Source organism: Prionailurus bengalensis, chromosome A1, assembly GCF_016509475.1.
Source record: "Prionailurus bengalensis isolate Pbe53 chromosome A1, Fcat_Pben_1.1_paternal_pri, whole genome shotgun sequence".
Lineage (NCBI taxonomy): Eukaryota > Metazoa > Chordata > Mammalia > Carnivora > Felidae > Prionailurus > Prionailurus bengalensis.
In genome coordinates, this window is record NC_057343.1 from 127,508,208 (window position 1) to 127,529,869 (window position 21,662).

General features: G+C 37.5%; 1 protein-coding gene and 1 long non-coding RNA gene across 3 annotated transcripts in view; one reads left to right on the plus strand and one right to left on the minus strand.

Annotated features, from left to right (window-relative positions):
* Nucleotides 1-19,325, plus strand: part of RAB3C (RAB3C, member RAS oncogene family) — a 290,806-nt gene extending 271,481 nt beyond the window's left edge. For both annotated transcript variants that reach the window (XM_043590802.1, XM_043590792.1), the window contains exon 5: nucleotides 11,548-19,325. In XM_043590802.1, coding sequence (XP_043446737.1) covers nucleotides 11,548-11,735 — 188 coding nt within the window. In that variant the 3' untranslated portion in view covers nucleotides 11,736-19,325. The remainder of the gene's footprint in view (nucleotides 1-11,547) is intronic.
* On the minus strand, nucleotides 6,333-11,345 carry LOC122489231. The gene is made up of 3 exons (XR_006298876.1): nucleotides 11,233-11,345; nucleotides 6,705-6,792; nucleotides 6,333-6,590 (listed from the first exon to the last, which is right to left on the minus strand). It is a non-coding gene; the product is annotated as an uncharacterized LOC122489231 (long non-coding RNA).
* Nucleotides 19,326-21,662: the final 2,337 nt, after the last annotated feature.

Sequence of the window (21,662 nt, forward strand, 5' to 3'; positions counted from 1 at the left end):
CAGGACTTCTGTTAGGAGATTTTTTGATGACTGATTTAATTTCTTTGCTGGTTATGGGCCTGTTCAAATTTTCTCTCTTCTCATTTCAGTTTTAGTAGTGTGTGAGTGCCGAAGAATTTGTCTATTTCTTTCAGTTTGCCCATAGTTTTATAAGTGTTTGCATTTTTGTGATATTACTGTGATCTGTCCTCTTTCATTTGTGATTTTATCTATTTGGGTTTTCTCTCCTTTCTTTTTGATAAGTCTTGCTGGGAGTTGTCAATTTTTTTTTTTTTTTTTGGTTCTTTAAAAGAACCAGCATTTAGTTTCATTGATCTCTTCTACTGGTTTTTGTTGTTTATATATTATTTATTTCTGCTCTGATCTTTACTATTTCCCTTCTTCTGCTATCTTTAGGTTTTATTTGCTGCTCCTTTTCTAGCTCCTTTAGGTGTAAGGTTAAGTTGCGTATTTGGGACCTTTCTTGCTTCTTGAGATAGGTCTGAAGTGCTATGTACTTTCCTCTTAGGACTGCCTTTGCTGCATAGCAAATGTTTTAGACTGTTGTGTTTTCATTTTCATTGGCTTCCATGTATTTTTTAATATTTTCTTTAATTTCCTGGTGAACCCTTTCATTCTTTACTAGGATGTTCTTTAACCCCCAAGTATTTGAGGGCTTTCCTTTTTTTTTTCTTGTGGTTGATTCAACTTTCCTGATTTGTTTTTAGGTCTTTGAACTCTGCAGCAAGGATTCTTCACATGTCTTCTGTGCTGTTTTCAAGCCCAACCAATGGGGTCATTTGACTGCTATTCTAAATTCTTGTTCAGATATAGTGCTTATATCTGTTTTGAGCAAGTCCCTGGCTGTGACATTTTCTCAACCTTCTTTTGGGGAGAATTCCTTCTCTTGTCCTTTTGGCTAAGTTTCTGTCTTTTGCTTGTTTTAAAATAATGTTATGTTTCCTGCACCTGAGAGTAATGCTATATTTAAAAGGGGTCATACATTCTCTAAGGACTGGCACTTCTCAGAATGTTTCTGGTGTAGGCTGTATGCACTCTGTTCTTGCATATTGTCTGCTCTTTGCCACTGGTCAGTCATTTGCAGAGTTCATCCTTTTTGCAGTGGAGAGTATTTGGATCTTTAACTAGGTGTGCTTTGATTTTTTTGTTGAAATAAGCCTGGAAAAAGGAGGGAAATGTCTGATCAAAAAAAAAAAAAGGAAAATGCAAAACCCAAGAAACTATGAGCCTGATTCCAAAAGGAAAAAAAAGTAAGCCTATTCCTACCAGAACAGGTGCAGGTGTTGTGAACCACTCCACTTTTAGTAGACTTAATGTATCCCAGGTGCTGGCTATGCTGATCTTCTGGAGAAGAGGTCGGCTGTGTTGGCTCAGAGTCTGTCTTGCCCCAGTACATAAGCAATTGCCAGGCACAGAGGGGTGCGGTTTGGTATATATGGGTTCTGCCTCTGCTAGGGGTTGCTGTATTGTTCTCTGAAGTCCCACCATGTTGGCATGGGTGGGGAGAATGGCACCACCTCAGTCTCTCATCCCTACTGGGTATCTCACAGCCCCACTATTCAGGGAACCCTCACTCAATAGCATGGACAGTCAGCTCACCCTGTGCCACAACTCTCCTGCATTTTTTTGGACATGTGACTGGGATTCAAAACCCAAAGTCTTAAAGGACCCAGCACTGCAAGGATCTACCCACATACTCCAGAGTAGAGAGTCTCCATGCTGTGTCTGAAATCCTTTGTTCCAGAAAACCAGTCACAGACTTGCATGGTGTGAAGAATGTTTGGTGTAGCACCGCTAAAAGAAGTAAATTTTATATTCCCTCTGGGTGCATCTCTGTCTCCCTGGTGATGAAAAGCATTTCGCTGGTGATTACATGGTCTTTTGTCCTTGGAGAGGCAATACACCCTGTTCCAAAAGTACTCCAGGAAGGGAATGTTCTCTCCCAACACACCTAGAGATCTCTACACCACACTATGTACCCTGGAGCCAGCTCCCCCTACCCCAGAAGCACCACAGCTCCACTCCAAGGAAAGTCAAGTACTTACAAAACCTGAGAGCTTGACCTCTAAACACTGTTTGCAAAAAATACCCTGTGACACCCAGTACTTTTTGTTCCCCAGTCCATGGTCCAGAGAGGTTTTCCTCTCCTGGAAACTAAATGCCACTGTTCTCAACCCTTCTCTCTTTCTCTGCCTTTTGTCTGTCAATGGCAGGGGATCCCTACCCCTCCACAGCGCCGCCATTTTTCTCTTCTCTAATTCACTTCCACACAATTCACAGGTACCATGCTATCTCACTCCAACTGTGGAAATTCTTCTGCCACTCTGCAAGTTGATATCCTAGGTGTTTCAAATGATCTGACCTCTCAATACCACTGTGTTTGAGGATCGAGGAAAGCCCGGGGTCCCCCTACTTTCCTGTCTTTGTAACTCCTCCCATAGCATCATGTCTTCAAGGTCCAGCCATGTTGCCTCAAATGGCAGGATTTCTTCATTGCTGATGTTTGGATAATATTACACATACACACCACCACCACCACCACTTTATCCATGATCCACAGATGGATAATTAGGTTGTTCCATGTGTTGGCTATTGTAAATAATGCTGCAATAAACATGGAGGTATATCCATATTTTCAAATTAGTGTTTTTGTTTTCTTCAAATAAATATCTAGAAATGAAATTGCTGGATCATATAGTAATGCTAATTTGGGGGAGAACCCCCATATTGTTTTCCATATGGCTGCACTCATTTGCATTCCCACCAACAATAACAGTGTACAAGGGTTCCTTTTTATCCACATTCTAACCAGCATTTGTTAATTCTTATCTTTCTGATCTACCGACTCTAACAGGTGTGAGGGGATACCTCACTGTGGAATTCATTTGCATTTCCATAGTGATTGATGATGTTGAGCATAATTTCTTGTATCAGTTGGCCACTCATATATATTCTTCAAACAAATATCTTTTTGAGTTGTTCTCTACCTTTTAATCAGATTGTCTTTTCGCTTTTGAACTTTGAGTTCTTTGTATATTTTGTGTATTAGCCCCCATCAGATACGATTTATAAACATATTTTTTCCCATTCGATAGATTGGATTTTCATTTTGTTCATTGTTAGCTGTGCAGAAACTTTTTAGTTTGATGTTTTGTTTATTCTTGCTTAGGTTGCTTGTGCTGTGTCATGTCTAAAAAATCATTGCTGAGACCCATGTCAAGAACTTTTCCCCCATGTTTTCTCTAAGAGGTTTACAGTTTGAGGTCTTATAATTAAGTCATTCATCCATTTCAAATTAATTTTTGTGAGTGGTATAAGATAGTACATTTTTCAGTCTTTTCTCCATGGAGTATTGGCTCCCTTGTCAAATACTAATTGATTATATTTGTGTTTTAAAGAGTCTCAGTTCTGTTCCACTGTTCTCTGTGACTGTTTTTATGTGAGAAACATACTGTTTTGAAGATAATAGCTTTATAGTATAATTTGAAATCATTGTGCTGTTTTCTGCTTTGTTCTTTATTCTCAGGTTGACTTTGCTTATTCAGGATTTTTTGTGATTACATATAAATTTTAAAATCATTTTTCCACCTCTGTAAAAAATGCCACTGGAATCCTATACTGAATCTATCCTGTACTGAATCTATAGATTGCTTTTGGTAATATTGACATTCTAGCAATGTTTTTAAAATTAATGAACATAGGATACTTTTACTTTGTGTTTTCTTTGATTTGTTTCATCATTTTCTTAGAAGAGAGCTCTTACACTTCCTTAAATTTCTTATGTGTTTTATTGTTTCTGATGCTATTGTAAATTAGATCATTTTATTTTTCAGACAATTTATTCCTATATAGAACACTACTGATTTTTCATTGTTTACTGAATTTAAATCTAACAGTTTTGGTGGAGTCAGGATTTTCTTCTGGTCTGATTGCTGTGTCTAGAACTTGAGGTACTATGTTGAATAAGATTGGTGAGAGTGGAAACAGTTTTCTTGTTCCTGATCTCAAAATAAAGGCTTTCAGTCTTTCACCACTGAGTATGATGTTAGCTGTGGGCTTATGTGGCCTTTAGATACAGGAAGGAATGTACCTCAGCGTATCAATGTGTTATCATGAAAGGGTGTTCAATTTTGTCTAATGTTCTTTCTGCATCTTTTGAGATGATCCTATTTTTTTTCTTTCATTGTGTTAATATATTAATTTTGTTGAACCATTCTCATATCTCAGGGATATATACTATTTTATCATGGTCAGTGATTATTTTAATGTTGAGCTCAATGCATTTGCTATTTTATTGAGAATTTTTCATGTATATACTAGAGGGATATTGGCCTGTAGTTTCCTTTTGTTGTTGTGTCCTTCTTGTGCTTTTGTATTAAGGTAATGCTGGCCTCATAAAATAACTTTGGGAGTGTTCCCTCTTTCTCAATTTTTTTGTAGAGTTTAAGGAGGATTGCTCTTAACTCTTCAAATGTTTTGTAAAAGTCACCAGAGAAGCCATCCTGTATTGGCATATTTTTGATTACTGATTCAAATGAAGAAAAAACCCATTTTCTTTCTAGTAGTTGGTGTGTGCAGGTCCTTCCTGATTTAGTCTTGGTAGTTTGCATGTTCCAAAGAATTCCTTCTACATTGTCCAGTTTGTTGGCATATAGTTGCTCACAATAGCCTATTAACATTCTTTGTATTTTTGTGGTAGAAGCTGTAATGTCTTCATTACTTTACACTGTTTTTGATTTGGGTGCTTTATCCTTGGATGTTCTAAAGAGTTGTCAATTTTGCTTCTTTTAAAAGGGAAGTTTTTAATTTTGTTAACTTTTTCTATTGTTTTCTTGTTCTCTATTTCTGTTCTAATCTTTATTGCTAACCTGGGGCTTGGTTTCACTTGGAAGTTTTCTTATTTCTCAATGTGTGCATTTACTGCAATGAATTTCCCTATGACTACTTTTAGTACATCCCTTAAGTTTTGGTATGGTGTGTTTTTATTTTTGGTTGTCTTAAGATGCCTTGTTACTTCCACTTTAACTTCTTCTTTGATCCTTTATGTTCAGTTTAATTTCCATGTATTCATGACTTTTCTAGTATTCTTCTTGTTACTGGTTTCTACTTTATACTATTGTGGTCAGAGAAGATATTTGATATGATTTCAGTCTTCTTGAATTTGCTAGGTCTCATTTTGTGGCTTAACATAAGCTCTAAAATAGAAAATATATCATGTGTGCTTGTGAAGAATAATATTCTGCTGTTAAGATCTTTTTATTCTGTAGTGTTCTAATCTGCTGTTTGGCAGAACTATCCATTGTTGAGAATAGAGTATCAATGACCCCAACTATTCTCATATTGTTATTTATTTCTCCATTTAGCTCTGTTTTGCTATATGTATTTAGATGCTCTGATGTTGGGTGCATAAGTATTTACAATGGTTACACCTTCCTGGAGTGACCCTTTTGTAATAGAATATTTATACATTTTCCTTGTCTCTCTTACTATTTTAAATTATTTTTAATGTTTATTTTTGAGAGAGAGAATGAGCTGGGGAGGGGCAGAGAGAGATGGAGACGCAATCTGAATCAGGCTCCAAGCTGTCAGCACAGAGTCCAACACAGGGCTCAAACTCACAAGCCATGAGATCATGACCTGAGCTGAAGTCAGACGCCCAACCAAGTCCCCCAGGCATCCCTTAAGTTTAATGTCTGTTTTGTCTGTGACCATGTTTTTCTCTCTTTAGCTATGTGTGTTGGTCTCTGTTCATCCTCTTCCTTTCTTTTAGGATTCTCGAAAGGTGTCTTGTCTATGAATAATTGTTAGTTCTTGTGAAGGAGCAACAAAGAATAACCTATGTTGCCATCTTAGTGATGACACTCTAGAAATAAGAATTTTAAGTTGGGTCAAAATGTAATTTTTAGCAGTTTGGTAGCCAAATGTAATACACAGCCATATCTAGAGGAAACTTGGAAGTGCCTTGGATCAAGGCACTTCACTAGAGGAGGGGTGGACAGGCTTGTCGACCTTATTGACTAACTTTGGTGCTTTCTAGGAGGGGATGTCAGTAGAGTTAGTTAATAAAGTAGATTTTCTTCACAAAAGGAATGAATCCTAGCATGGGCTACTGTAGTTGTAGCACTACCCTTTGTACTGCTAAAGCTGAGCTTCTCTCACCTACAGATAATGTTAAACTCCTGTCAGGAATAGGAAAGGTAGGCACCAAACTTTTTCTACATCCACCATGATTTGTGAAGGCCATACAATAACCCTTATATATAATAAGAATCCAGATGAAGCAGGAGAAAGCTACCATCTGGTCAGGCCTGGCTAATGATGAGGACTCAGACTAGAATATTTGACTACTTATTGTAGCAATATGAATCTTTGGCTTAGTTCCGGTTCTCTTCAGCTTTGGAAGGCTTTCTCCAGCACTTCTTGAGGCAAGTATATCCAAATTCTTATTGATTGCTCCTCCTGAACTCACTTGCCAGCTCATTGTGCTGCTCAGAAATCCAGAGTTTTGGCCCTAATGTCACCCAGCTGGCAGCAAAATGACCTTTTTTTCCACCCTGGTTCATCTAGTTCCACAGAACTGCCATTAGAATCTGGAAATCAAAGGTCTTATTAGGAATTTGACAATAGAAAACTGAGCACAAATCATAGACTTTCAATAATGAGATGAAAATGATTATTGCAGTATGGTTGTAGGAACTGCTTACCCTCTATAAAAATGATAGCAATTCTGATTATTCTTTCAAAGTGAAGTTGAAGACCGTCCAAGTGCCCCAAATAGTGGTTAGGATTTTCCTGGGGGTGGAGAAAGAGACTCAATTTCCCAGAACATCTTTTGAAAGCAAATGACATTTCACAACATGGTATAGCCATCGACATGTACTAATACATTGTTGCCTGTAAAAGAAAATTTCTCTAGGACCTAGAGTGGTGGGCATGGGAAATCATTTCGATAGAGCTCTCTTATGGCCATCATACATTTTCACTGATTTAACACATATTTTTTAAATATGTATAACAGCATAATTGAAATGTAATTCCTACCTCATGAAATTGACCCATTTAGAGTGTACAATTCACTGGGGCTTAGTGTTTTCTGAGTTGTACAACTTTACTGTAATCAAACTGAAACATTTTCATCACCCCAGAAAGAAACCCCACAGCCATTAGCATTCATTCTCTCTTTCCTCAACTTGCCATGCCAGCCCTAGGTCACCACTAACCTACTTTCTGTCTCTATAGATTTGCCAGTTTTGAACATTTTGTATAAATGCATTCATACAATGGTAGTCCTTTATGTATACTTATTTAGCATAATGTTTTCAAGAAAAACTTTCTATGATTGAATGATAACCCATTATTTGGATATACTACACTTTGATGATCCATTAGTGGATGAGACACTAGGGCTGGTTTCTTTTGTTGTTTATTAGAAGTTGTGGCTGTAAACAGTTGTATACAACTTTTTATATAGACTTGTTCTTATTTCTCCCAGGTATATACCTAGTGGTAGAATTGCTGGGTCATACTGTAACTATGTTTAAAAAGTTAAGACTTCCAGAGTATTTCCAAAAACCTGGATCATTATACATTCCCATCAGTGGTGTTTAAAGATAGTGAATGCTTGACTTTACTTTCTAATGGGATGTTTCATGCACCTCTAATCCTCCCCATGTCTGGCAACCACTCATCTGTTCTTTGTGTCTGACAGTTTGTTTTTCTATTGTTGTTTTAGATTCTACATGTAAGTGAGATCATATGGTATTTCTTTCTCCATCATATTTAATTCACTTACTATAATCCCCACAAGGTCTATCCTTATTGACACAAATGGCAAGATTTCATTTGTGTATGTATATAGACCCCATTTTCTTTTTCCATTTATCAATTGACACTTAGAATTATCATATGACCCGGCAATTCTATTTTTAATTTTTTGAGGAACCTCTGTTTTCCAGAGTGGCTGCACCAGTTCACACCAATGGTGCATAAGCATTCTCTTTTCTGGACTTATTCACCAGAACTTCTTTTTAAGATTATCACTTCTCACCTTTCAAAATGACTATCTTACTGTTGTTTTGTATACATTTTTCTAATGACTAATAAGGCCCAACACGTGTTCCCTTTTCATTTACCTGTTTGCCATCTATAGGTCTTCTTTAGAAACAGGTCTCTTATGATCCTCTTGTCCACTTTGTAATCAGATTTTTTTTTTTTTTGGCTACTCAGTTGTAGGAGTTGTTTATACATTTTAGATAATCCTTAGATAATCCTTTGTCACATTTATGATTTGCACATATTTTCTTAATTTTGTTGGTTTCCAATTGTGTTGATGGTTTCCTTCACTATGCAGAAGATTTTTGGTTTAAAAATCAGACTTCAGGGGCACCTGGGTGGCTCAGTCAGGTGTCTGACTTCGGCTCATGTCATGATCTCGCGGTTCATGAATTCGAGCCCCATGTTGGGCTCTGTGTTGACGGCTCGGAGCCTGCTTCGGATTCTGTGTCTCTCTGTCTGCCCTTCCCTTGCTCATGCTCTGTTTGTCTCTCTATCTCTCTCAAAAATAAATAAGGATTAAAAAAGAATTTAAAAATCTGACTTCAAAAGCAAACTAGTAGGACTATTTCAATTAATTGGCCATAGATGCCTGGATTTGTTTCTGAGCCGTCTCTCCTGTTATACGTACCTATGTTATGTTTTCATGCCTGCTTACACAACATCAAAGAATCAATGCTACTTTCAAGCTTTCTATATTATAAGGTTATACCTTCCATAGATAGTGATTCCCCTTATAGATCTGGGCATGGAAAATGACAACATTGAGAGAATGGATTCTAATTTTGAAGTAAGTTCTCTGCATAAAATGTTATCCAACAGCAATGCACTGCTGTTGGTGAAAGCAAGAATCCATCTTTGCTGCAAACTTCATTGTTGTCTTGCCAGCCACCCACACCATCAGCATCCATCAACATCGAAGCAAGACCCTCCACCAGCACAAAGATTAATACTCACTGAAAGCTCAGATGGTTAGAAATTTTAAAGTATTTTTGAATTATGTACATTTTTGGCACATAAACTCAAATACACTGGGAAACCAAAAAATTCATCTGGATTGCTCTATTGCAATGTTCACTTTAGCGAGGTGGTCTGGAATTGAACTGACAAGATCTCTGAGGTATGCCTCAGATTATGTCTGATGGCCAACTCCATCAGTCTTATGTAGCACAATGTATCAGAGTACCAATCATTATGATAGTTGTTTCACAGTCTACACTATAAGCTTTCACTATTGAAAAAATTATAAAATTAACTAGATTTAGAGTATGGTTATTGATTAGCATAGAATTCCCAATTCAGCTGAAACCAAGTAGTTGCAAGAGAGTGTCCAGGTTAGTAGTTTAAAGCCAGTTTTACCATTATAAACTGGGCAAATAAATGTTTCGGCAAAGAACTGGATAATTTTGTGCCTGTTTCCTTACCAGGAAATTATTTCAATACTAGCACCTACTTCACGGAAGAAAGGAGGTACAATATATCAAGTTCTTTGAATAGGACCGGTTATATGATAACCATTCAAATATTTGTTTAATACTATTATCATAGCAGGGTTGGGTTCACTTGGCACTTTATTTTCTCCTTTGAGCCTTGTGACTCTGAGCCTTTGAGCTCTGAAACTAAGTAAGGCAAATGTCAAAAGTAACCTGACAAAAACATGACTTGATGGTGAGGCTAGATTTCCCATCTTCTGACTGATAATGCATCTACCACTCACCATACCCTGGCACCCTCTTCTAAAGAAGACTGTTGTAATATGGTGTTATTTTCCTGGTCAAGCCCCTGAGAGAATTCTAGCTCTTGGGATTTAGGTTCATTCTACTAACCTCAAGTTGTAAACCAGCATCAGGGTGTGTCTCAAAGCCCAGATTAAAGGAATCACATGTGACAAAAGCTTACACAGATGACTGTTTTATGAGTAATGTTTTATGAGACTTTCAAGTCCAGTGCATTCCCAAATGCCACTATTTAAGGAAACTAAGTATTAGCATGAGAGAACTCAATCTGTCCATAAAACCTTTGTGCCAAATTATGGGATTTTTTCCTCTAAGTTCAGTGGAATCTTAGCATCCTTACTTAGCACTGGGAAAATCCCCAATAGGATGCATATAGTCCTACATCTTGGCAATAAACACATTGTTTAGATCCATACGGTTCTTCCTCATGCTCCTCTAAATCCAATCCTACAATTAATCACATCGTATTTTTACAATACATAATGAGTGAAATTCAAGCTCAAAAATAGTCATTTAACTCCATAGTATCATAACTAAATTATAAGTTTTTCCAGAGAATTGCTTTTTATCTTTCAATATTACTTTTAAAAAGTATTCTGGGTTATTAAAGTGTTTAGACATGGATATAAAATATTAGTCTATTTTTTTCCTCCTTTGGTCTCAGGAGCTGAGATGAAATCAAATGATTTAATCATTCTGAATCCATGTGGCTCCTTTGAGATAGGGCCAGATGTAAGCAGAAGGATTTATAGGGCGTAAAATTCAGAATGGATTAGAAAAGCATTTTTGTGTCCAGCCCAATACATCCTAAATCAAAGTCCCCTGAATGGACTGGGGAGGTTGTCATGGCAACTAACTGGCAAGCTGAGCCCCTGGAATGTGAAGGCAAACAATAGAGTGTTAAGATTGTGTACAGAACAGCCAACTATGGCTGCTTCTGCCCAGGTACAGTGACACATCGGTAGAAGTGTCCAACTGCCACCACCTTTTTTTGTACCTCCTGGCTATTCTGGCATCTCTTTGGGAATGTATCAGGTCCTTTCCCAGAGGTCAGTAAAAACACTGCTGCTGATAGATGACAGAAGCCCTAGGAAAATCAGCACCAATAGATAGATGCAATGGTATACAAAGCAGTGAAGGGCTAAGAGGACACAAAAATTTCTGAAAGGAGGTTGAAGCACATTTAAGGTAAATCCAGTGACTCCTTAGTGCCACCTTGTGTCCAGTTAGATGCTGAAAATTTACGAAAAGCCCACCCTCCCTCCTTTCCTGGGGCCCCAGCAGGGCAGGCACAGAAAGAGTCAGACCAGACCCTGATGATGTTTGGTAGCCCCTATTGCAGGTTAAGGAAAACATGTAAGTTAAAAGCTTTGATAGAATCTGAAATGGGACAAGAAAGATATGCCAAATAACATCCATCTTAGAGAAGTTTTCAAGAAGCTACCTGGTGCCCGGGAGTTGGAAGGACATGTTGTGGCAGATCCTCGACGTTGCCCTTACTAACTTCTGCAGAGAGATTTGTTGGTGCTCATTCAGCCGTGCTGGTAGCAAAAAAAAAAAAAAATAGGGAAAAATAAAATGGGAACACAGCCGTGAACAAAAGAATTTGATAGCAAGATGATAACATTTGTTCAAATTGCATCTTGGGCCCACCTCTTCTCTCTCACACAATCAACCAGTGAAAACCATCATCAAGTCCCATTTAGTTTTCAGCAGAAGTGTAAAATGACCAAGCTGTGTTTCTCTTTGTTTCCTCCAGGGTTTGAATTTTTTGAAACAAGTGCCAAGGATAACATTAATGTCAAGCAGACATTTGAGCGTCTTGTGGATATCATCTGTGACAAAATGTCAGAGAGTTTGGAGACGGATCCGGCCATCACTGCCGCAAAGCAGAACACAAGACTCAAGGAAACCCCTCCTCCACCACAGCCCAACTGTGGTTGTTAATGTCCCCACAAAGGCAGTTCTGCGGGGCGGGGGGCACATCACCAACCAACAGCATTTATAAATGGTTGATTAACCTTCATTTATACTGCCTAATAATTATTTGAGGGAAATCTTTGATGTCAGTGGCTCATACATGCATTCAATTCGTGGGAGATTTCCTGTGTTAATATGTGGCAAATATGTGATCTCAAATTTGTAAGGACTATCCATCTATAAACATCCGGTATTTGCATGTAATTTGTTATTTGTCTTTGTAGGCTCTTTTTTTGTTTCAGATTTCTTCTCAAGATTAAGCTACTGCTGGGACCTCAGACTGTAATTTCACTACAACTGACTTTTGTGCCACGGGTTCAAATTTGCAATTCACTTGTATGGATGATAAACAAGGAATTGTTTGTGTGTGTGGACAAGAGGAGATCTCAGGAGACCGTCATGGGTCTGGTTAGTTTACCGTTCAGGAAATGTGTCTGTTTTTCAGTGTTATTAATAACTGAGGAGACCATTGACTATAAAGAACTTAAAGTACTGTGTTTGAAACTCTCGCCAATTTTCTAAGACATTAAATCTAGTTCCAGTGTGAGAAGTAGAATTATTTAATAGGAACTAGATTTAAACAATCCTCTTAATTTAGTTGTTTAAATAATCAATGTCTCTAACCCAGGGTTACTGTTGCCACTGTATGTGCCCAACATTCTGAATAGTCGAGGGCACCAACAGCCTGAGAGGCATCTGGTTAAGGCATGATATGACAGTTGTTTTAACCAAGACAGGAATACCTGCAGCACTCAAAGGACTGAGTTCACCCCTATTTCCCTAATAACTGCCCCCCATTACACACAAATCACCACCACTTTCTGAAACCATCACCGATGCTCAGAATCAAGCTCAAGTTGAAGCTTGTTAGAGCCCCTCTTCTCACAGGATAGAGGCTTGCTTCCCAAACCAGTGCCTTCTGTTCACACCTCAGCTACATTCTTGTACCTAATACAAATAATTTAAACAATATCCCAATGGTTCAAAGATTGAGGAAAAGACCATGTTTATCTCTAGTCTTTTTCAATCCAGTTCTTCCTAATTCTAATGCATATCCCCATTCCCTATAGGAATAACAAGCATACAAATCTCACCAGCTCTTTTCATTGGGCACCAGAAGGAAATTGGCATCCTCAGCACATCCAATATTATTTGCAGTTTAGATGTTAGGAAGGCACAGATTGGCAGATGTAGAAGGACAGTTTCATTAGGTAGAGTCACTTTCCCCGTCTTTCGGTTGCTATGTTCAAGGTTTTTTTTCCCCCCTCTCTTCATGCACAGTTCCTGTAAAAGTATTGGGTGCAAGTCTTTTTAGCAAGGATACTGATAGGTAAATTTGCCATTGGATAATGTCTACAAGCTAAAGAACTAGGTCATATACATTATTAGTAAGAAAGTGAAAATTACAGAATACCTGTGGGATGTGTTAAGCCTATCAGTGTCATTTCTCACCTTGAGCTTCAGATCCACTAATTGGTAATAAATTTCCACTTTGGCACCCTAGATGGCAGGCCACAGCTTAGTAAAGACAAGAATGTCTTATTGGATTTTAATGGGCCAACAAGCTTCAAGAATTCCAGAAATGACAGTGAAGGGAAAGAGAAGGGGAGTGGCAATCAAAACATATTTGTTTGCTACAGAAGCCTATTTGCATGATAGTGCACTATTTCTATAACCTGGACTAGAACATGGCCATGTTCAATGATAGAGCTGTTAGGTTCAGTTGTATAATCTAATACCAAGCAAGAAGGCAAGGAAAACTTGCCTCTCTCACAGCCCCATCCCATATACATATACAAATGTCCGGGACCTAAGTATGAAGTCCACATGGCTTTTACAAGGACCTTGCTATATGTATTATTTTAAAGGGGAGAGCAGAATCAGGGTCAGAAACGTAGAAGGTAAAGAGCTGAGTTTTACTTTTGTGTAAACCCCTTCTCTGAGAAACTGACTGAAATTGGCCCTAAGACCAAACGACCAAGTCAGGAGCCTACTTCACAATGTTAGACATGACTAATTTGAACTAATTAGTTCAAAATTTGACTAATTTATGGCAGTCAGGGAAGCGGGATGCCCAAGTGTCATTGCCAAGGAATTGTGGATACTTTGTTTTCTAAAACTCAGTTGAGGTGGAGCTTTCCTAATTCATTCTCTGTCCTGAAGCTCCCACCCAGGTGTGAGTTTCAATGAGAAGTTTCCAGAGGGGATTGTAACAGAGCTCAATGCTATGAAGCACTAGGAAGAGAGAATATTCTCTATTCCTAATTTTACTAACAGATTTTGGTTTTAAAATTAAATATTTTTTGTCATAAGAGGTAATGCTGGAGGATTCAACTATATTACTTAAAATTTTTAACACTAATTGCAATGTTGAACCTTTTTGCTGACAATACACACACACTCAGCCTCTTACATTCTCTCCATCCCTCACAAAAGCTTAATAGCCACAAATTGTTTTTAACGATGGCGTAAATTTGTATTTACAAGATCAAGATACCTTAAAAAGTACATAGTGTGTACATTCAAAACATCCATCTTGTTGTATTTGATACAATTCAATTAGTATTTCAAGTATGAATCTGTCTCTCTGATGCCCATCTTCTCACCCTCACCCCTGCCATTACTTTGAGAAACAAACCTTGATTGTTGAGCAAATGCTTCCAAGAGCTTTGGTGTTGGCACATTCCTTTCCATTCTTAGTTCAAGTGCAAACCTGGACTGGAAAATTTTTCATCTAAATAGGTGTCCTCCAAGTGGATGGGCATTTATATTTCGGAGAACATGAATGGATGAAGAAGGTGCATGATATTTCTCAAGTCCTAAGATGGCAGTTTAAATGTGGCATCCCATGTTTGGGGTCCTAAGAACAATTGAGTTAGGACAGTCCATCCCTTCTTTGCTGCTGCACTCCCCTCTCCAGCACAGCTTCTACTGCCTTGGTGAACTTTGCTGTAGGTTCTTCTAATTCCTGCTGAGGTTTACCTCAAGTCAGTATCCCTTTGCTGCCTGGTAAATAAGTGCTAAGATTATTATTTCTCAAGGGAACTAGGATGCCTTCAGTTGTAGCAGAAAACTTCAGCATCATTATGATAAATGTGAAGGATAAATTCTACAAAACTAAAACCTAACTTCAACAAGACACTCAAACACATGGTGAGCATGTATCTTTCACCTACTTAACTCTGATCCAGATTCATTATAGTCCTTGTGTTGATCCCACTGGTCATTTTTCAGGGACCAATTTAAACCTCCAATTTTGACCAAGTCTATGCTGAAAATAGACTTTCACATATTAAATATTTTTTAAAGTAAAAATACTCCACTATTAAATGAACTTCCATAAAGCAACAGTAGTTTTGGAATGTGGTAGTCTGTTATCAGAGGTTCATCCTGATGGGCTTGGTCCACTGTGTGTCTTATTGCACAATGAGTATGTCTTATGCCATCCTCGGTTGACCATGTGGCACTTGTCAGACTATGTTTAAAATGGATCCAGACTCTACCAAGCCATCTTAAGGCTGAGGTAGTAGCTGCATGTGAAAAACTGTGACCTAAATCTTATCTTCAAGTCATGACTAAAACCCTTTGAGACCAAAAAGTGTTTGTGAATAGTTTTCATATACTATTAGAATTCTCAATCAGGTATTTCTGGTGTGGTATATTTAGGAAGTGGTCTTTCTGTCTGAAGAAACTTTAAGTTAGAGAGTTTGCATGACTGGTAACTCAAACTCTTTGTTCCTTTGTGTGTATACTCAGAGTGCTATGTCAGGGTAGCATGTGAGCAACTTGACCCATGTGGCCTTTCTATTCACCCCCCTGGAAGATATAACCTCTGCAGCACCGCTTTGCTTTGCCTGTTTGTGTATACTACTTGTGCTAGAGTAGTGCACCAGTAAAATGAAGAAGCCTTTCCAACAAGCTGAACTGGTAGAGTCAGTTTTCTGGATTGCTTTGTATTTTAAGTGATTTTTGACCAAAGCAACATAAACCTATTTTCTATTCTGGAATGAATTAAGACAAATTGGGTCAAAGATGAAATTTATGACCAGAAAAAAAAAAAAAAAAAAAACCTCTTTCTCCCTATGATGCACTTAAAGGGCTCTAGATTCTAGAAATACAGTATCCCCTAAGGGTGCAAAAACAGGTCTGGGATATTTATTTAAAATAATATGTATTATTAGCATTTCATAAGTAAATATTTTTTTTTCTTAAAAACCTTTACAGAAATGTTGGACACTCCAAACAACTAATTCCCTTTGGTAGATTAAAATATTTACACTTAGGCCACTTCCAACACACACACACGCGCGCGCGCCCACACACACACATACAGATACCTTTTATATGAAGGGAAATTTTCATATATGGTGCTTTCTCAGTGCTAGGGAAAAGGGAGCTTCTGCTGTGTTCCAACTGTAACTCACATGTTGTTTAAAAAGGTCTACACAATAGATTCTTTGCGCTGATTTGTGTATTTGTGCACATAATTTCCAGTAAGAATAGAGAAAAATACGTTTTGCCAACATCCTAGAGAAAAATAATTTCCAAACCTCTGTCAGAGCATGTAGCTGGTAAGGAATTGAACTTTCCAGTTGTGGTTCTCTTTTCCTCTTCCTGGTGTTTTTTTTTTTTTTTTTCATTTTTTAAAGCACTATCCTCTCACTGACTGACAGGACCGAGAATAGGATGTGAGATTCAAATTCCACCACTTCCCTCCCATCAGCACTACTGTTGGTGGAGTTTCAATCAATAAGTATTTGCTGAAATGAAGTTGGGGGTTTACCTGTGTATTTCCTTCACCTGTATTCATACTTTCCTTCCTAGTGGACAACTGAGAGTTGGCTGTGGCTTTTTTTTTAATGGCCATATTTCCATATTCATGTTTGTGGCTAGGGATTGCTTAGGTTCATGAATGCTGTTCTTAAAGACACAGATGGTACGTGACCCATACAGGCCCCTGGCCTTTCAGGGACGTGAGCATGACTTGCATCTGTCTAGTGGTTCCATATTCCTCATCAAAGTGAAATCTGGGGATTGTTTGCTCTATCATATCAGTAGGATGGTTTTCCATGCATTGTTTCATCATCCCTAGGATGTGTGCTAAATGAAAACTTCCTGTAATTCCTGTTAATATATTGTTGTCGTCAGACGTGATGTGATACCGTTGGACTGTCCAAATGTACAACTATTTAATGGTGTTTGTGGAACTGAAATGTCTTAAATGTTGCATGAAATATGTTATAAAAATAGATTTGTTTTCTATTTTTCAACACCTCATAATTGAGGGTTCATGGGCCAATAAGTGCAATATTTAATGACTTACTCAGTGTATATAAACTAGCGTGCAAGAGTGAATTATAATGAATGTGTGAGATGCTTTGATGGCTGTGTAACTTATTCAAATTATTTCTTGTAGCTGTATTTGTCTAGTGGTGCAATTTATACAGTAAGTACCTTATTGGTGTCATGTGAAACTCCTCTGTGCCTATTTTAAAGTACTTTTTTTCCTATAAAACCAAACATTTAGTATCTGCAAATATATGTCAATTTTGCGCTTTAGAATTGTGGATTTTATTTTTAAGACAGAATCGATGTTCATTCATTTTATATAGGCATTCCCTTCTTAAATTCAGAATTTTCCTCTTATAAAAGGCTAATTTAGATACCTAAGAAAAAATATGCACATAAGGTAAAGTCATATTTATTCTTCTCAGAAATGTTGATCACATATTCTGTGTACTAAGAATTTTGCTTGCATTTGTGTGTATATTTTGTTATTCGATTTTGTATTTTGTTTGCAAATTCAACACTGTCAACCCAGGAATTCTAAAACATTGATGTCTTTTTAGGTTGTAGTTAATGTTTTACTCACTTTCAATTCTCAATTGTCCACACTGGTGATAGAAGAGAAGCAAAAGTCAGAATTCTTAATTTTCTTTGGTATTTCAACATAGATTCATATATTCATCCTCAAACCCCCTTGGTTAATCTTACAATTAGAGGCGTAGAATTTCAGTGAGATGCAAAAATTAAAAAAAAAAAAATTAGGCCTGGTTGCTGGATTAACAAAAACTGTATTTTTTTTTACATGAGGTTTGAAGTAGATCAACTACCTTAAGTTTCTATATGCCAATTTAATTTTTAAGGCAAAACACTCATTTTAATATTGTACTTTGCCTTTTCATTTAGTTAGCAAAATAAATGATGATACCCGTAGGAAGAAAAGTTATGATGTGTTCACTAAAAGTGATGAAAAACAGTTGGTTTTAGATAACCTTGGCCATCTGTCCATCATATGAAACCTTCCATTCTTTCTACAGCAGTTGCCTGAAATTGACATGTGAGAATGTGCCAATAATCTTAAATGGCTTTGGGCTACCACCAGTGATGTGTGGCCCTATTTTTAAATGTGATAGCGTGAAATTTATACTCAGCTCTCAAACCAACTGAAGAAGTCAAGTGAATGTGGATGAAGCAGGGAGATTAGGGATGACTTTGTGCCAAATTGGAAAAAAAAAAAAAAAAGATGAACGTAAGCAGGGAGCCAACACTAGAATAATTTAAGAGCATATGTAAATGTTCTGTTAGTCATCACAATTATTGAATACCATGTGCTTAGTGCTGTGGGAATTAAACAAGGAAGATGTATGGTTCCTACCCCTACATACTGACTGAAGAACAGGGAAAAAAATACCAGGATATTATGTGAATGCTAAATTATGGCAGGATAGAGGAGTAGAGAGAACTCTAAGAAGAGTGAGACTCAAGAATGTGATCCCAGCAAGAATGAGATGAGATTTTTCCAGACCATACATGGGCAAGGTCACATTATGTTCCCTGTGAATGGAAATGTGTAGAAGGGGCAGCTATATATCATTGCTTTTCTGCAGAGAACCCAACTGGCCTTGTAAAAGCCAACAGATTACCCTGTTTGGCGCCCTCTTGCTTTTGTCCCCATGAGGAAGACAAGTTGCAGCATCGACATAATCCTCTGTGCTGAGCAGCCCCAGACTCTGCCACAAAACATCAACTGCTTTAAAGTCACATAAGAACAGTTGATTTAGACATTTTGCCCATGCATCAAACCACAAAACATTGTATAATCCAATGTCAACAAGACAGATGCGTGCCCAGAGATTTTTCTGTAGTTCTACGTTTCCCACTGAGCATTTTGGGAAATGCACAAAGACTTTTGTAACCGGGCACTTTCTGGCTCCTCAGTGACTGTTCTATGGAGCTCTTCTTCAGAAAATATTCAGTAACAGCTTAGTGCTTTCATATAGTGATTGTGACATTTAGTTGAAAACTAACTGCTGCACAGCAAATATCGTGACTCTTGTGTGTCCACAGGAGCTCTTGTCTGGGTTTAAAGCTACAAAGTATTCACATTGTGAAGTTTTAATTCTCTTTATTGAAATTGTGTAAAAACTGTATGTGCTCTACTAGGTATTAAGTTTTTATGTGAATTCTGTATAGAAAGTGGTTTTTGTTCTTTGGGTTTATCTTGTTTTATTTTTTGGAGATTACAATAAATATCTAAGAGACTATATTCCTGAATTTCTCAGCCTTAGTCTCGTAATTTTTTTTTTCGTTTCCTTTCAATTTGTATTATTTTTGGTCTTAGGATGCCTATTTTCATTTCTTGTTACCTTTCTCTTCTACAATCCTAGACACATTGGTGAGCTTGAACTAGAGAAAGAGTGTGAACATACTTTTATTTCAGGCTATGGTTTTCTCAATTGTGGATTTGGACTTAGCCAGAGGAATTAATTCTAACTGTAATCTTTGAGGGTAAATACTGTATTATACCAGACTTAATGCATTCCAGGGTCCTAAAGCTCTTGGTTAGAGAATCAAGAATGGCTGCCAACATACTAAAAAGTCACCTCTACAATGTCAAACACCGTTTATCCTCGCATCTGCACTCCAGGGTCCAATGATCATATTGGTATCCCACTAGCACCGCTTAAGGGCATTCAAAAAGGACAATGTATGAGTGTTGTGAGTTTTGTTTGATACATGGTGCATGGTGTAGTGATGCTTCAGATGCGGTGCGGGCTTGCTTTGGTCTTGGACCTCAGGGCATGCTGAAGCATGCAGCCATCAATCTCTTTGCATCACAGCTGATCTACTAGTAGTTTCAAGATCTCTTAGTGATCTAATTGTGCTACTAGTTCTATTTCTAGATATTTTCTTCTCAATGTGTTCTCAGGACCATTTCCAGACTCTTGCTAAATGTAAGTCAAGTGAGGTCCCGGGAATACTTATATGGGTCCAAACAGCTTCCTAAACTGAATTTGTTAACAGGAATCTTACCTACCTGAGTAGACAAAACTAATAGAATACAAAGAATCCACATGAAAGAAAAAAATATTAAAGGGCTTCCAGTTATATTGTCTATTCTATTCCTATTCTAATTCTCTTCTCTATTTTAATTCATGACTCTACATGAAAATACATACACAAAAGTCCTGACCCTCAATGAACTCATATAATTTTAACAAAGGAAACTTCCCACTATGAATTACCAACATATATAAATTTAATTTTCCCTAAAATGTGTGTCTAATAACTGAACATTAGAAATTTATTTTAAAAGATCTCACCCAAAAATGTCTTCCTTAAAATTTTATGAAATACATTTTTTAGGGAATAGTCCTGTACCCCTCAGATACAGTGGTAAAAATCTTGCCAGGGGCAAGGTTCCAAGATGACACATGCTTCCTGGTCATTCTGAGGTTACTGTGGCCAAACTAGTTTCAATGGGTTGTAGTAGAAATTCCCTCAACTATCATCTTACTACCTTAGTAATAGTACTTAATATTATTATTAATAAAGTAATACCTATTATAATTTAGTAATAATACTCCTGGATTTGAATTAAATTTAAAAGTGAAGCTTCTGTGTGGCTATTGCTTCCTCAACAGCATTAACAAGGTAGACAAGAAGAATACATCTGTTACCCTTAGAAGATGCTAGGCTTCCTACTGCACTTGAAAAAGATGTCTTTTTAAGAAAAGGGCACACAGCAGGCCATAGTCTTTGTATGCTTCTTGTGCAATTGTCACCCCTTGGCTTTCTTACTTCACCTACCAAGTCCAAAGAATCTTTAGTCTGGTGGAGAGGTAGTCTAGCTCTCTAGCTTTCTTCCTGATCTATTTATGTCCTGAGTCCTTTACATTCCAGTTTGTTCTTGATGAACTCTAAGTCTCATATAATTTCAACTAAAAATCATATTCTCTGTTTTTTAATGTTTTGTCTATCCCTTAAAACAATTTTACTGGTTACCTTTCTTCCACTCAGAGTATAAGCAATATAAGGAGGACAGTTATTGGGAGAAAATCTGGATTAAGGTTTCAAAATGGTATCTTAGGAAATAATTATAGAAAAACTTGCTAAATGCCAATATAGAGGTTACAATGTGAAAGCATACAAGAGGAGCAATTAACCCAGAATGGAGGCAAGGAGATTGGAATATTCTAAGAAGGCCTACAAGAAGAGATGAGGCCTAAGCTAAACACAGATCTAGAAGTTGGGTAGGGGCAGAATGAAAGAAGATCGTTTCTAACAGAGCAGGAAATGGAAGCCAGGGAGGTATCTCAAAGCATAGTGTATACGTACTCCAAAGCCATTCACACAAGTGACCACGGGGTGGAAGAAAAGGAGAATAAGACTAAGGCTGAGATCTTGACACTTGTCTGAAATGCTTTCCAAGTCTGGATTTCATTCTCCAGTTGTGAAAGAGTCTTAAAGGGAGAAATTGGTTTCATCAGATTTGACTTTTGAAAGATCACTCATGTGATAATAGTGGAAACAGAAAAGCACTGGAAAAATGTCCTAACTATCCATAGTTACATGCCTGAGTTAAGGATGGCTCCCTATTGAGGAAGAGTG